Here is a 17,879-nt window from a genome sequence, read left to right as displayed (position 1 = left end):
CGGAAGTATTAACAATATTAAGGGTCTAAGTTCAGCCAACTGTTTGTCGCTAACGCTTGATAGACTGGCTTTTACGCTACACGTTAAACGGCATAACCACTGTGGGTAACAGTCAAAAAAAATTGCAAACATTTTGTGAAAAACAGTAGACTGAACTCCAAAAGGTTGAACTAATTACCAGAAAGATTGGAAAAGAATTGACAAGAATCATATCCAAAAATAGGGTAAAAATTAAATAAAATAAAAGTCAAAATAGTGATTGGCAACCAACAAAAAAAGAAAGGAAATAAATAACCGTAAACAGTATTGTACTAATTCGTCATTTTTTATTAGTGGAAATAATGTTATTGATTTGTTTGTTCGTTGTTTCTTTCAATCTTTCCGATACATAGTATGGTCATAGGATTCTGCGCATGTCCTAATACGAACTTAATCCGAACATGGATTACGGTTAGGAGCGTAATATGTCGTTTGAAGGACACACTTATTTATTTTTAATAATAAAAAAAAAAAAAAAATAATAATAATAATTTTTTTTAATAAAACTAATATAAATAATAATAATAATAATAATCATAATAAATAAAGTTTTTTTCTGAAACTTGACAGTCACTCTTCGCACCCTTGTTTTGGCTTCGTACACAATAAATATAACATATTCAAAGGTAATTTTTTTTTACATAATATATTTGACAATATTTCTTTCATCTTTTAAAGATTAAACTTGAACAGCGTTGTCTGCTTGATATAAAATTTTGACAGGGGTCACGGTTAGTAGACCAGTTTTAGTTTAATGTGGCGAAGCATTGTAATAATACGTACAACTATAATATTTAATTTGAATGACCTCACTTTACACCAACTTAAAATAAACTAGGTACACGACGTTTCCGTTTTAAGAACGCTGGAAAATTTGCAATGCAAAATGTGTTTGAAGAATCCTTGTGATTAGAACATTGTACCTTTTACGAAATATGTTACATTTGTTGTGTACGAAGCCAAAGCAAGGGTGTTTCAAAGTTTAAAATTAAGTTTCAACATGTATCATGTACATTTATTATTGATATTGTTCCCTGGTAACTGAAGGCTGTGGTATGTGCTGTCCTGTCTGAGAAAGTGCATTTAAATGATCCATCATGTTTTTAAAATGACATCTAGTAGCGTTTGACATATAGTAGCCGATGATTAATCGATTGATCAGCCAACCAACCAATCAATCAATCAATCAATCAATCAATCAATCAATCAATGTGCTCTAGTGGTGTCGTTCCCAAAACAAACTTTTACTTGTCCGAGGTTGCATTTAGTTTCCGTGCAGACACTCTAAATCATTTGTATTTATCGAGACATTTGCTAAATGCGACCTTCACCTTCTAGAGACGCTTGTTTCATTTTCATTTTGAAAGTTTTAGATCCATTGCAGATCTGTCGACAATCAGTAACATTTAGTAGTAGACTTATATTTTAGCAAAATTCAGACATGCAAGATAATAAAGTAGCTGACACTACTTTGATAACTATTGTAGCCATTATGTTATTATTTTATTTTATTTATAAAAAATGTATAAAACGAAAGGAACGACAAATTTTGCGAACAACCAGTTCATCGTCAGTTATGATCGTTATTGGATCAGGTAAATGGATAAATTACTTCAGTAAAATGTATGTGAAATAAAAAACAAAAACAATAACAACAACTGAAACACTTCAGTATTTTAACCAAGACCAATCATCCAATGGTTTTTCCATAGTGCAGGGCGCACATTTTGTTCATCAAGATTAATAACCTCGCATGCAAATGCCTTGTGCTTACACGCGAGGTTAATCTTGATGAACTAGGCGCACATTAAGTCAACATTTTATATGTAGTAGCCTATGTCCATTGGACTAGCTTTTCCAATACATTAGTTTATCAAGACAAGATAACGTATCTGGCAGGGTTTATCTTGACCAACTACCAAAAGTAAAATTTCTTTTATTTAATGATACGACTAGAGCACATTGATTTAATAATCATTGGCTATTCAGCGTTTCTGCTAGAAAGAAATTTTTGGGTATGGCGCTATGAATTTTGAATGCAAACAGTCAACAGAGGGTATGGGGGTTGGGCTTCCCCAGAAAGAAAATGGGTTAAGTTTAAGAAAATCTTACTGTAATGATAAGAGTCATTAATTTTGTCAAAAGGTTAACTTAAAAAAATAAAATTTGCCAAAACATTTGGGTATGGTACCATACCTGTTTTACCCTCTGGCAGAAACCCTGCAATAGTGGATGTCAAACATTAGGTAATTCTTAAATATAGTCTTATAGGGGAAACCCACTACATTTTTTTATTAGTAGCAAGGGATTTTTTTTACATGCACCACCCCACAGACAAGATAGTACATACCACGACCTTTGATATACCAGTCGTTATGCACTGGCTGGATTGAGAAATAGACCAATGGACTATCGACTGGGCTTCATCGCACCCCTTGATGAACTTTTGGTGAACCAGTCATGAGGCAACATACATTGTAGTTGTGTTATTTAACACATGTATAATGACAGAAGGCTGATTTGTTTAGACGTACATGCAGATCAAAGACTGAATTAACTGCAAAAATATATGTCGTAAAGTATTTGTGCAATTTGTTTTTAACAGGTGGACATACAAGAGAGATGCTTTGTCTTGTTGACAAAATTGGATCAAAATACTCCCCACGCTACTACATCATTGCTGACACAGATCAAATTAGTGAACAGAAAGTACATGCTTTAGAACAGCAATACAAAACCAGAAATGGAACAGAAACAGAGGTATAGTTTCTAAGCAAAACATTTTCTTGTGAAACGGTAACAGTGGTATCTACCATATATTATGTATATATTTATTTGCACACTAAAGTTCTTCTATTTGCCACATATTCAGGAAGTTCATTACATTATAAGAAGCTGTTTTTGAGGGGGAAAAAAGTAGGCAGTGAATTCCACTGAACTCGGCGAGGAGTATAGTTTTAGGCATGTAAAGTAACAGTGGTGGCACAGCTGTAGCGTATACTTATGGACTCTGTTATTTAAACATTAGTACTGTGCCAGTGAATACTTTATAAACCAGTTTGAAGGGAACAAAAATTTAGCTGTGTAGGCCTCTAAAAATTGCGAGAACGATAAATTTCATTTGGGCAAATCCAATTTTGCATAACCTATTTTTTGTTCAGGCAAAATTCATGGAATCATTTTCAGGGATATAACGAGTTATGTCAATAGAAAATGGGTTACCTGAAATTATTTTAGTATAACCCATAAATGTGTGACCCTTCACAAATTTTCAATTCTTGGAGGTCTGCATTGACACACATTTTTAATAGGTGATGGAGAAGGATGCTGAGGTTTGATGGGTCACATAATCAGAGATGTGATTTTTCAGCTTTTTATCCAATTTCAGCTTCTTTTGTTAAAATGATTTTCACAAAGTAGACTAAAATTGACCTGAAATGCTACCACACTGTGCTAAAAAATTACCTTTAATTAGATTATAGTATAGAGGTTTCAGCCTTTTAAAGATCATATTTTAGTTTTTAATTTTTTTAATTGATTTTTTCTCAAGTGCCAAAGTTGATGGTACCAGTATGTTCATGGTATGTGTTGTCCTGCCTGTAGAAAAGTGTATTAAAAAAAATGCTTTGCAGTTAATAACAATTAGCAGGTTTGGTTTCTCACCATATTTTCAGACCCAAGATTTTGTCATTATCACATGTTGAATGTCTAATAGTTGTTGATCAGTCAGTGTTCCCAGATGCCATTAAATAAATGATGTAGATTTTGTCATAATGAAGTAAAAATTCATGGATGTTATGTTTTTCAGTACAGTATCCATAAAGTGCCACGCAGTCGAGAAGTAAGCCAATCATGGATAACGACCATAATGTCTACAATATATGCTGTTCTTTACAGTTTTCCCATTGTTTTTCAACTAAAACCCGATCTTGTAAGTATCGAAAAATAAATGTTTGTAGTTGTGTTTTAAAAAAATTATCAGTATTGATTATAGACAATAATAATGTTTGTTTAACATTCATACAAAATATTGTTAAATTTGTGGTATTTTATTAAATTGGGTTTAAATAATATGTTAGCCTATGAACAGCTATAAATAGGCAAAGTCTTTTTTTATGTATTAGGGAATAATCCGAGCAAAAAATTGCTCTTGATCACCAAAAATATTTATAAAATGGTAACTTCAAAGTTAACACATGAATTATGTTTGAAATCAGATCTACATGTATTATCATATCAAATGAAAGTGGTTTGTACTACCCTAGAGAGATGATAGTTAATAAAATAGCATTTAAAGAAACAGAAATCTTTTTTTTAACATCCTAGAGTTTTTGACAGCTGATTCCACAAATATGGAACAGTATGCAACACAATCATGTCTGAGTAGACCCAGACAACTGTTTTGACATGACTAACTGTTTATAGTTAAAAATATAATCTTTGTCTTTAACTAATTATTTTTTTGGTTTAACAGTTTTTGTTGATATTTTAAAAAAGAACTAAGTTTCCACTTGAATTTTGTGTCTTTGTGGAATCTGAAACCTGAAAGAGGGGTTTCAAATGGTGGGTGCAAAAATTTAAAAAAAGTTATTTCATGTAGTTCTATTATTATAAAATAAATCTCATGCTTATTTCAGATTCTGTGTAATGGTCCAGGGACGTGCATTCCAGTCTGTTTTGCAGGACTAATTTTAAAGGTAATTAAAATAATTATAAATCTTGTTAACATTTTAAAATGCCTTAAAGAGACATACCCTAGTTTTTAAACACTAAGGCATAGTTTTGACTATTGGAGCCGTTTTTGATAACTAAAATCATACTTTACTTAGATTTTATTGTTTAGATTATCCATTTCCGTACATTCAAAGTGTTTTTGGTCATCCTGGTGTTTTTAATATCACAAAATGCATTTCTCATATTTTTAAAAACGCACATGCGTCCGAGAAGTGACAGTTATGAGAGTCGAGTTTTAGTCTATTTTTAGAGGGTATTTCACAATTTTAAAGTCACAAACTCATGTTTCACTTAGTTTGCATTTTCATGGTCTGAAATTAGGGTATGTCCCTTTAATTGTCTTCAAGCTCTTTTTTTTTCTTTCAAACTGTAGGTAGTATTGCTATCAAATGAACTTTTCATTTAAAAGGAGGCAGCCCTAGATTTAACAACCACAACATTCAAGTGCTGATGGGAATTTAACAAAATGTAGAGGCAAAATGGTGATCCTTGTTTTTTTTTTGTTTTTTTTATTACACTACCAAAAAAAGGGTTTTGTGTAATTAATAAGCTCATTTTGACATACCCCTTTGACACCAGAATTAGCAATAAGATGACATGATATATACTGATATCTGAATGAAACTTTACATACATAAATTTTGAATAATTTATATATATTGATGCTAATCGAAAGAACCAGCTTAGAAAGAAACACTTTACATTTAGATGTTGAACTTATACTTATACTTTGTCATCCCTCCATACCATCTCATTTGGATTTCAGTGTATTTATCTCCCCTTTGCATAACAGTAGTTTCCAAAATTAATTTGTCAATATTTGTATTGCAGTGGATTCATATCAAACAGACACTTATTATCTACATAGAGAGTATTTGTCGTGTGGAGTCCTTGTCGATGTCGGCTAAAATTCTGTATTATTTAGCAGATCACATGCTGGTGCAATGGCCTCAACTCCGGAACAGATACCCGAAGTGTCAATACATCGGGAGAGTTGTTTAGTATTTGCAGTCATTGCCATCATTTAATAAAAAAAATTCATTATGAAAAAAATCCTTCTGTTTATGTTAATATTGTCTTCAAGTTTTATTTAGAGGCTGTTCAGTATTGTCAGCTTTTGCATGCATGTTCAAACTATGTTATGCTAGTGGGAAAAGGGTCCAAGCTAAGATATATTAAGAAAAAAATTCTTATAAAAATATTCCTTACATACCGGTATCAAAATATTTTGGGTACACTTTTATGAGGGGGAGAGGGAGTTACCAACAGTATGGTTTGAAAAAAAGAAATGTTTTATTTAACGACGCACTCAGCACATTTTATTTACGGTTATATGGCATCAGACATATGGTTAAGGACCACACAGATTTTGAGAGGAAACCCGCTGTCGCCACTACATGGGCTATCTTCCGATTAGCAGCAAGGGATCTTTTATTTGCGCTTCCCACAGGCAGGATAGCACAAACCATGGCCTTTGTTGAACCAGTTATGGATCACTGGTCGGTGCAAGTGGTTTACACCTACCCATTGAGCCTTGCGGAGCACTCACTCAGGGTTTGGAGTCGGTATCTGGATTAAAAATCCCATGCCTCGACTGGGATCCGAACCCAGTACCTACCAGCCTGTAAACCGATGGCCTACCACGATGCCGGTCAGTATGGTTTGAATGCTTTCGAAATTGTTGATATTGTGAATGGCTCCTTATTTTAATTAAAACTATAAAATTAAACTGGGAGTACATGTAATTCAGCTTAGGTCTGCTGTACTCATTTGAAGGAATACACTTCATGCTGTATTCAATTTATACTACCACGCTCCATGTAAGATTTATAATTGTGTTTGGATAAACGTACTTGAGTACTTATGTTAACTCTAATGGAGTATACTCTAGTAACGAAGATGTTGACAGTCATTTCTTGATTATAAGATAACGGTAATGAAATTACACACATTATGTTGTCCCACTATTTTGAGTGTATTAATATAATTTCAAAACAATATTCACACACTAGATTGCCCATTTGCCATCAGGTACTGTTGTGATGACATACTTGAATAACTTTACTAATAGCAACCCATCTCTATTCTGAAACTGATAAATTACATAACAGTCATGTTTTAAATTAATATTTACTTAGTTTAGATTCCACTACCAGCTCCACTAGGCTTGATGGGGAAGTTTATGCTATTTTAAAGGCTGTGTATTCACATCAGCTGAAAGGTGCAAATATAAAAAAGATCTTACTACTTTGATCAGCCGCAAGGTTTTATACAAGTAATGAAGCAGAAAATATTGTAATGCATTCACCAAGAATTGTTTCTACAACCCACCATATGTCAGATGAGTGATGTACTGCCGCATCCCACACCATGGAAGACTTAACTGTGGATCAGATTTTATCCTGCAACCACTGGTTGGATTGGACTTTTAGCAAAATTATAATGTACTACAAGGATATTACTGGTCACGTGTCATGTCTAGCTCAACTTGTTTGCATCATCTTTAAATAATTATCTGCAATCAAAATAAATACCTGGTAATAAAAAATTACGTTTATTTAAATAATTAGGAATTATGAGTCAAAAATGTGACAAATATAACATATTACAAGAATTGGTCATGCATTTTAATGTTGTACTGGAAAAGTTAGTTTGTTTTGTTTAATCATCAGCTATTGGATGTAAAAAAATTGGTAAATCTGATGTAGTCATCAGAGGGAATCTACACATTTCCATTAGTAACAAGGGATGTTATATATGCACTTTCCAACAGACCGGAAAGCACACCCCACAGCCTTTGACAAGTTGTGGTGCACTGGTTGGAACGGGGAAAAAACCCAATCAGTTGAATGGATCCACCAAGGTGGTTCGATCCTGCGACACAAGCACCTTAGGTGAGCACTTGACCAACAGCTAAATCCCTATACTGGAAAAAGCTTGTTTGTTTAGCTTGAGCTTATCAAACGTTAATTTCCCCACCTCTTTTTTTTTTTTTTTCGTTGAGTGCAGGATAAAAATAATAACATGTTAATGACAGGTTATCCGCTTTACCCTGTTCAAGACAAATATGGAATGTCATTGACAAACTTTCCCATTGTTATCTTCATACGATAAAGCTGATAACCTGTATCATCAACCAGTTATTCTCTCTAAAAGTTTCACATAAGTAATTAACAAACTGGACTTTTTAAAGTTTAAAGTTTTTAAGCACGGAGCCGGAGCCAGATGAGAACAAAGATGTAAATTAACATCACTAGATTTTTTTAGTCATTAATCATAAATTGTTTTTTTGTACTGCAACTCGGTAATAAAAGTGTGAAAATCGTGTTTATTCACTAGTGAGCATTTTGCAGTTTAATTTACTTCAAGACACCTGATATGATTTCTTTTAACATTTTACATTTGTCTCGTCAAATAAATTTTGAATCTAATAAAATAATATGTACGTTTTATGGGCAGTACGACATATCTATTTTCACATACAGTACTGTATTAAAACGGCGAAGAAAAAAAATGCAATTGAAACTGTTGAATGTAGGAGTGAAATAACATGCATTTACATGCAGTTTCACACATGCATACACACACATATGCACAGACATACATGCACACAGATTCATACAATGTCATGTAAAGACCTACGCACATAGATACACACACTTGTACACAGTTACATGCACACTGACATACATAGGCACATGCACATATACACGCTAATTTTATACGTATACACAGGCCCATGCAGACAGATACATACAGTGATATTCAGACAGACATACACAGACACTCTTCAGGCACAGCGGAAGTAGGTAGACATTGAGGAGCTGACTGATATCGAGGGCACAAAGCAAAGTTTCTTGGGGCTTCGGGGTTTGCTGCCCCGTGTAAAAAAATTTAAAACTAGATGTCCTGTAATGGAATACTTTTTTAGACATGTTAAAACAAAGACCAAAAAAAAGCAAAGACCAAATCCTAAATGTATTTTATTACAGCAAAAATTATTTTAAATACTTCACATTGTATATAAATATAAGTTTCAATGAATATAGTTCATATTGCATCGATTAATAAGATTTAAAAATAAGTACTTTTAACAATCTTTGCACATAGTATGAAAAGAAACCTGTCACCAAATAGGCTACTATTTTTTTCTATTAATAGTAAAATGTCTAAAATACTTTTTTTTAACACCCAAATATTCTGAAACAATGTGGCGTGTTCACTATTCTACTATATGATGGAATGAAATAATGCAATAATTATCCTTAATACAAAACATAAGAATTAAAATACATTTTGTTTAAGATACAAATTTTGCTCCACTACAGCATTGATTTATTAATCGTTGGCAAACATTTGGTAATTTTGACATAGTCTTCGAGAAGAAACCTGCTACATTATTCTATTAGTAGCAAGGGATCTTTTATATGCACCATTCTACATTGCCCCACATCTGGTACATTAAAGGCCATGGGAAGGTGCTGTCCTGTCTTTGGAAAAGTGCACATTAAAAAATCCCATGCTGCTATTCAGCAATAGTCCTTCCACAAACATTGGTTTTTGGTAAATAATTTAAATTTTATTTGACGTAAAAAGAAAAAAAACATGTTTTGGAAATAACACAAAATTCCAACTATTTTTGTGTGCAATTTAGAAAACAATCTGCTCAGAAATAACCAACTTCCAGTAAATACTAAGAAAAAGGGTGTTCCCTGGACTATGAGAAGAACTATAGAATTGTCTGTGTTTCATCTCTTATCCTTTGATATAAGTGTTGAAGTAACCACATACTAGAACTGTTTTCATTAGAAAACATTAGAAAGTCCCGGTGAGGTACATTAAACGCAAGTCAAGAATTTGATGGAAAATTAGAGATATTAATGAATATGTTATGTGTTAGATTCAATTCTAATTATGTGAACTTTTTGCAATGGGATGGATGAACATTTTGTTTTGGACCAACCGCTATTCCAAGTTATTCCTACATGTGAGGTTTGATGGTCCTGTATGCAAGATATGGTCTGGACAAGGATTTACTGTTATGTGCAGTAGACTGAAAAGTAGGTCACAGTGACCTAGTAATAGTACACGACACACCGCCATCCCAAGTTGTTCCTACATGTAAGGTTTGATGGTACTATATGTATCATTATGCAAGATATGATCCGGACAAGAAAACGTTAACAGATATTTAGACACTGCCATACCACAATACGACCCATCATAGATGGGCGTATAAAAATAGGTTCTTCTTTTCAGGTACATTAGCTAATTTTTAGCAACAAGCAGTATTTGATGTGTTCTTATAAAAATTAACACATCGAACAGAGCTGTAAAACTTGACTGAAATGAGCATTTTGAGAGTCCTTCAAAAGCAATATGTGTTCCCTACTGTGCCCAACAATATTTTGTATATCCTAAGTATATCCAAGTTCAAGGGCCAAGAAATGGATGAATCACCATGGAAGTCCAACTTTGTATGTCAGTATAAAATACTTCTTTCATTATGTTTCTTATGGCAATGTAATTTTTTTTTATCACAGAAAGCTATTTCAAATTTAATTGTTTGCAACACTGCCACCTTCGACCAACTAATCTTCTTTTTTAACATGTCTTCTTTGTGTGATCCAAAGAAAAGCTGCAACCACTATTGTTGAAGCCACAAGTCCAATGGAAAACTTCCATGCTGGAAATGTTCCCTGAAATGCACAACAATGAATAAATACCTAATGATACACATACAGAAAAACATTGGCTATTGACTTTCACAAAAATGATTATGCAACAGAAATTATAACAATGCTTTAATGATAAATATTCCCCTCCTCTCCTGCCTCAAGTCTAACATAAATTTAATTTGAAGCATTCAGGTTCAATGGATTTTCGTATCTCCTACATTCAAGGGCCATAACTGAAAAATGGGTGAGTTAACCATGATCTGTAACAGTATATAATAAAGCTATACACAAAACTTCAGCTCAATATCTTGAGTTCATGTAAAAACAAAATCCGAAAAACGTTTTCTTCTTATTTCCTAAGTTAAATTGCCATAACATCAATCTTGATCAAACATGATAAAGCTATACACAACATTTTACCTCAATATCTGGAGGCACTGCAAAAATCGAATCTGGAAAACTATAAACAGATGGATAGAATGACGGAGATGAAACTTATAGATGCTTCCACTTAGACTCTATACAGTTACATGATAAAGACCCATAATGGCTGGGTATTTCAATACTGAGACAAATAACCCACTTGATCAATGAAACTTGATAAATACAGATACATACAGGGACCACAGAATGAACATTAGTTCTTAAATACCCATACCGATCTACTGGTAGATACGCTGATGCAGAACAAAAATATTCACTTGCCTTTCGTAAACATTTGTATCCATGGTAACCAGGGAGGCAGAGACATTCTGTTAATCCTGGAGCAACATTCACACAGTGGGAGTTATCCGGACAGGAAACTACAAATGAAGGAAATGTGTTTTATTTAACGATGCACTCGACACATTTTATTTATGGTTATATGGCGCCAGATATATGGTTAAGGACCACACAAATATTGAGAGAGGAAACCCGCTGTTGCCACTTCATAGGCTACTCTTTTCGATTAACAGCGAGGGATCTTTTATATGCACCATCCCATAGACAGAATAGCACATACTATGGCCTTTGATGTACCAGTCGTGGTGCACTGGCTGGAGCGAGAAATAGCCCAATGGGCCCACGGTTGGGGATCGATCCCAGACCGACCGTGCATAGAGCGAGCGCTGTACCACTGGGTTACGTCCCGCCCCCAAGAAACTGTCCAGGGAGAAATACAAACAACATTGTAAGGAGGAAGACAAAGACATTCTGACAAAATGCAGTGTCAATTTTAAAATATGTCAGTTTGATAAGCTATACTCTTCTAGTGGATAATAATAAGTATCTTGCTGTTCAAGCGTGGGTTGAAAGCGAAGGGTCTGAACCAGTTCCATAAGCTACACTTTTACTTTTTAATAATAATTACCTTGCTGCTCATGACAAAAACTTTCTTTTAATGTCACTAATATACAACCTCCATTGAAACAATTGCATGGAGACCCCACCCCAGCAAAAAATGCTAGATATGTTTGATGTGATTACACACCTAATTTGGCTAACAAATGACAAACTATCTTGTTCAGCATATCAATATGTTAATATAATTAAAATAAGGGCAGTTCCAGGACTGATCATGTGGGTGAGGTGGGAAGCACCATAATTAATATTGTATGTTTATGCAAATTTCAATAAAATTTATTTAGAAGTATAGAAACAAGTATATATGATATTATCCAGGGGTTTGTAATCTTCTGCAAAATTTTAGCAATTAAAGCTTTATGTCAAAAAGGTAATTTTAGTATTTAGTTTTACTGTATTGTATGATTTTATTTTTTGTTTATACAAGTGAGTATAGGTTTTATTACTCCAATTTTAAACTTCGGTCAAATAATGGTATGCATATTTTTCCAGTGCATTAAAAAAAATTGAAAATATACTAAATTAAAAAAAGAAAATTTATTAAATTTAAACAAGAACTACATTAATCCTAAATTATCCGTAATAAATTCACTCTTCAATGAATCGGTTTATGGTAGGCAAGATAATTAATTCCACAGAATTCTAAATATTTACCATTATAAACTTTGCAGATATCAACTTCATGTTGGCACACTGTCTTGTTTTTCTCTATGGTGATATTTTCCCATGATCTGGTACCACCAGGACATATGTATTTGGATGACAAAGACCTAGAGTAAATAATTCATATATCACAGACGGTAAATATAAAAGCATTTCAAGTTATTTAAGGATTGTCATCCACAAACTGCTTGAATCGGCGAAACTGTTCACACATAAGTTGCCGATGAATGTTTTTGTTCATCCTCCAATGAATGTAAAAGAAATAACAGACAATCCGTATAATTTAATTTAACACATGTATATACAGTAAAGTACTCTTATAACGAATTGGAAGGGACCATGGTAGTAAGTTTGTTATAGCAGCAGTTCGTTGTACACATTTGCATAAGTTGGTCATAAATGTATCTAGGGAGATAAAATGGGACTTTACGATCAGTTCGCTCTATGCAGCAGTTCGTTCGAAGCATGTTCGTTGTAAGTGTACTTTACACAGTGACATCATGAGATATGCTCTTCAACGTTATTTTTACGTTCATTGAAAAATGAATAAACTCGCATTGCTATGACTGGATCAATGAGATGACATTAAATTGTAATGAATGTAATAGAAATTTAACTATTCAGTTTTATAGTTTTATAACAACCTTGGGGTTTTTTCCTCTGTATTTTGCAAAGCTATTGCAAAAATTCATTAAGCCATAAAATGTTTATCTATTATTATCACATGATTTAGTCTTTGTTTTCTGTTATATACATTTGATAAAATACACTTACAGATAATCAATGTGCAAAATGTCCTCAAAATCTTCACTGGTCACATTGTGTAGAGGATTTTCTTCAAGCATTCTGTAAAACAATTGTGAAGTAAACAAATGCACCAGATATAAGTACAAAAAAAGATGTTTCTATTTGTAATTAACATAACACAACATAAATATTATTCTGTGTGTGGTAGTAAAAGAATACAAGTAATTGAGTCAAATAATGTTACACAGATTTACAAAAAATGTACTTCACAATTATAATATTCTATTAGTTGGTGATCTCACTTAACAGCCAGGAAAATATGGTCATTTTATAATTTGTTCAGAACTGTATTGCCAACAGTAAACATTTAGAAGCTGAACAACTGTTTCTGGTGTCTCTGCTGCTCCATATTTTCTTTCTTTTCTAAAATTTGTAGATGATCTTATATCAGGACCATTGACCATTGTGTTTAATTATTATTACCACTATTGTTAGTTTTGTGTCTGTTCATCTTTTGTTCTGTATAGCCTACATTATTAGTGAAATCCCACCATCATAAAAGGACAAAATAGATATTGTTTAAGTCTGAGAATATTTTTACATGCCCCTATACCACTAAGCTTTCGGGCATTACAATATTGTTTAAAACTAATACTGTAGCATAGGATGATTTTTTATTTATTGATTTTTAAAAATTTCTTTGCTTAGCAGCACTAAACATAATTTGATAAATACCGTATCAAAAAGTAAAAACAACAGAATATCAAGCAAATAAACTCACATGACCTTTAGGAAATCTAGTTTGTGAAATATTCTGGAAACATTTGTGATGCCACAGTTCTGTAAGTTTATTCTGAAACATATAATACAGGAATTTTGTAACAGGCATTAATTGATGGATGTTGGGGTTGTCTTGTTCATAGGTAGCAGGTGCTCGATGAAATACTTACATTGTATTGGCTAAATTTTTTACAAATATTTAAGGACATTTCTTTGAATTGTGTATAATTATCTGATAATTAAATACTAAATACCCCAATAAAAATGGTGACATATACATATGATAGATGCCATGTTTTCACATCTGTATGCATACACTAAATGGATGAGAGTTTAAATTTATGTCATTGTGGATGAAGAATTCAAATGTACTAAATGGATAACGTCTTAGCCTATTTTTTATTCTAACTCTCAAATTCACATAGTGCTTGTTCCACTAATGATTGGCCCTGTGCTTTCTGAAAATCAGTCGTTTATGCATCTTTTTTTCTGGGTTTTTACTTTACACTTGTATTTCCTATTTTTTTTATAACAGTTACTGCAACTTGCAAAGCATTTTCTTTTTATGAATAAAAAAAACCTTTTATAAGAGCTGATCCTGTTGTACAAAGAGTACTTTGTAAACAATCACCTTTTTTATACAGGACATCTGTTTACAGCAACTACTTTGAATGGTTTTGCTGTACAGGTTTAACAGAGATGGATTTTTAAAAGAAAAGGATAACTGAGAAAAAAACTCCACCATTTAGAAGATTAGGCAATAATTAAATAATAATGAAAAACAAACACCCAGTCTTACCCGATGATAACTGTTGCATCTGTAGTATTAAGGCAACATCTATCATGTATATCAAGTCCAGCTTTGTTACACATTTCCGCAACCACTGTTCCATTCATTGGACTTCGGCATGTTTGATTTCTATTGCAAACTTCCAAGTGCTAAAATATGAAATTTAGTTCATTATGTTCCATTTCTTTTTCACAAATTCTAACCTGCACAATTCAACTGTTTGACCCCTCTATTAATAAAGCACAAGACAGTATTTTTCTTAACAATGCACTTTGTACTACAACTGAATTATTTGTAAGTATGCTATAATATGTTGTAGAAGCATCATGAGGAGTTTATGGATTTTTATACCCTCTGTATGCCTTCGGCTCTGGGTACAAGAGCATACAGAGGGCATAAAAATCCATAAACCCCACGTGATGTTTCTACAACAAATTTATCTTGCCGACATGTTTAATTATAAGATTTTCTTAAAACACATCCAGGTGCATTAATAATGTTCAAACAAACAAAATTCAATAGCAATGTCATGTGCCCAGTTTAGTGTTATTGTAAGGAGATGTAAAGTGACGTTATTGGAATATTGACATCATTCAAATTCAAAATCATCTGTATTATTACAATGCTTCGCAATATTAAAATGCTTGCTTTTCTTCAAATTAATTTTCCGAGTGGTTGGCAAATCGTTTGACAGCCATGTTTTATTTACGATGGTAACAGATGAATTTTTGCATTGTGCATTAATACAATAACAACAGTCCGATGTTATAGTGGAGTATAAGAGATTTGACTCCGCCCACATGGGGTATAAGGATTTTGTCCAAGGCTAAACAACCAATGATATTCGAGTATTTTACATGAAGGCAAGATAAAAAAAATTGTATGTTATGTTTAACGACACCACTAGAACATACTGATTTTAATCATTGGCTATTGGATGTCAAACATTTGGTAATTTTGACATATAGTCTTAGAGAGGAAACCCACTATATTTTTCCATTAGTAGCAAGGGATCTTTTACATGCACAATCCCAGACAGGATAGAACACAGCCTCTGATATACCAGTCTTGGTGCACTGGCTGGGATTCTGTAGGTAATTCATTTCATTAAATAACTGACTGAAAAAATTAAGAAAGACAGAAAGAGAATAAACAGAGGTGTAATGTTATGTGTGGGCCGCGATATGATAGGTTTGATCTTGATATGTTGGTCACAGGTCAAAACTTTAGTTTAACCATAATCATTTGCATAACTTTAATTATATAGCTTATTAGGTTCAGTAATGAATATACATGCATTTATGATTTTAGTAAATTTCAGAATTTTAAGAGTAAATTTTGTACATGTCGTCTTCTCTATCCACACTTATTAAAACATACATGTATTTCAATACAGCTGTCTAAATTTTTTACTATTAGTATCTCGATGATCCTGTATTTTAATTGTTACAGTCGAACCGAATAACCTGCTTCTAATACTAAATAGTGAGGGCTGTAATATATATATATATTTTTTTATTTAATCTGTCCTAAACTTCACTTCATTTTGCCTCAATGACAGAAAAAAGACCAAACCAGAAATAATCAATGAATGATGCCTTTATTTGAATGATGACACTTGGCATTGCCCTACAATAACCAAAAACTGATGATTCTGTTTCAGAATATAAAAATGCTTCAAATCAAAATTGCTAATTATTAAAAAAAATTAAATAATACTAACTGTAACTTAAAAAGATATTTACATTTATAATTAAAAACAAGCATTCTGTGAGTACTCAGTACTGCTAAAGCAATACATGTTCCCTGCTGGACCTAGCAAATTTTTGTATCTCCTAAATTCAAAGGCCATAACTCTGTAAAAAATTGATAAATAGCCACAAAAGTTAAACTTGATATGTAACAGTACATGATGAAGCTGTATACAAACTTTAAATTTCTTCAGGCATAGTCCGAAAAAAACAACTTTGGTACCTCCAAAATTCATGGGCCATAACTATCTCAATAATGGATAAATGACCATGAAAGTTAAACTTGATCTGTAACAGTACATAAAAAGGCTATACACAAAATTTTATCATTGTGAAAAACCCCATCTAGAAAACTATATGTGTGACAGATGGACAGACAGACAGACAGAAAGATGGAGATGAAACCTATAGTCCCCTAAGCTTTGGTTGAACTGGTAGGTGACTAAAAATTGCACCATTTCCGAAATATGGATATGAAGTTAAATTATGGTGATATATAAAAACGATAGAGCAGAAAGTCCCTGTCATTAACCTTAACGTTTAAGAAGCTCAAGACAGCGACTTAATGTCACTGTTAGTAAAGTTAAAGTTTGTTTAATGACACCACTTGAACACATTGATTCATTAATAATTGGTTATTTCATGTCAAACATAAGGTAATTTTGACAATAGTCTTGGAGAGGAAACCTGCCATTTTTCTGTTAGTAGCAAAGGATCTTGATTCTTTTATATGCACCATCCCACAAACAGGATAGCACATACCACAGTCTTTGATATACCAGTCATATGGTATATGTTTGATATTATCATATACCATTGATACATTGTATAAAAGTATAAGTGTTTTTAAAAAGAATTATTATTAAATATAATAATATTAGGTTACATAAAACATGACAGGCACACCATTTGGGCTATTTTTATAAATATATATATTTAAAAAAAAAGAAGTTTGTTTTTGCTTTAGTTATAGTTGTATCATGTCAAAGAAACACCGCACATCTTAAATTATTATTTTTTTATTTTTTTATTTGACCTGACTGACCCTTTAAAAGGGGCGTTTTAAAAACAGGATCGACTAAACCCTTACATTCAATGTTTGCTCTTCTAAAACAGATACACCTTGAGAACAAAAATATAAAACAATTATCCATGCCAAACATAAAACCTGTTGATTTAATTTTAAGGAATCCATGTTGCAATTTAATAACAGAAACACAAAGCACTTTCTATTTGTGTGTAAAGCAACCTATTTGGTCTGACCTCATTGAAAACGTACTTGAGGTCAGTATCATTTGTTTCCGTTATTGTTATCGGAAAATAACGATATTTGCCGAAGGAATATCAACAGGA

General features: G+C 32.7%; 2 protein-coding genes across 4 annotated transcripts; one reads left to right on the top strand and one right to left on the bottom strand.

Annotated features, from left to right (window-relative positions):
• The first annotated feature begins 105 nt into the window (after positions 1 to 105).
• On the top strand, positions 106 to 5,826 carry LOC121376149 (UDP-N-acetylglucosamine transferase subunit ALG14 homolog). 3 transcript variants are annotated; one of them, XM_041503953.1, is made up of 5 exons: positions 106 to 224; positions 2,645 to 2,799; positions 3,848 to 3,970; positions 4,677 to 4,736; positions 5,605 to 5,826. In XM_041503953.1, exons 2-5 carry the CDS (start codon positions 2,662 to 2,664, stop codon positions 5,773 to 5,775), a joined length of 492 nt encoding a protein of 163 aa, XP_041359887.1. In that variant the 5' UTR covers positions 106 to 224; positions 2,645 to 2,661; the 3' UTR covers positions 5,776 to 5,826. The 3 variants fall into 3 exon arrangements, with proteins under 3 accessions (XP_041359887.1, XP_041359886.1, XP_041359888.1); XM_041503952.1 differs by lacking the exon at positions 106 to 224 and adding an exon at positions 1,380 to 1,634; XM_041503954.1 differs by lacking the exon at positions 106 to 224 and adding an exon at positions 1,900 to 1,963.
• A 3,945-nt stretch (positions 5,827 to 9,771) lies between these two features.
• LOC121375157 (all-trans retinoic acid-induced differentiation factor-like) lies at positions 9,772 to 17,809 on the bottom strand. Its single transcript, XM_041502428.1, has 7 exons — positions 17,617 to 17,809; positions 14,785 to 14,924; positions 13,987 to 14,058; positions 13,233 to 13,304; positions 12,450 to 12,565; positions 11,157 to 11,254; positions 9,772 to 10,472 (listed from the first exon to the last, which is right to left on the bottom strand). Exons 1-7 carry the CDS (start codon positions 17,719 to 17,721, stop codon positions 10,365 to 10,367), a joined length of 711 nt encoding a protein of 236 aa, XP_041358362.1. The 5' UTR covers positions 17,722 to 17,809; the 3' UTR covers positions 9,772 to 10,364.
• Between the last annotated feature and the right edge of the window lie 70 nt (positions 17,810 to 17,879).

Source organism: Gigantopelta aegis, chromosome 6 (assembly GCF_016097555.1).
Source record: "Gigantopelta aegis isolate Gae_Host chromosome 6, Gae_host_genome, whole genome shotgun sequence".
Taxonomy (NCBI): domain Eukaryota; kingdom Metazoa; phylum Mollusca; class Gastropoda; order Neomphalida; family Peltospiridae; genus Gigantopelta; species Gigantopelta aegis.
Note: the sequence above shows the minus strand (reverse complement) of the source record. Positions and strands in the feature narration are given on the sequence as shown.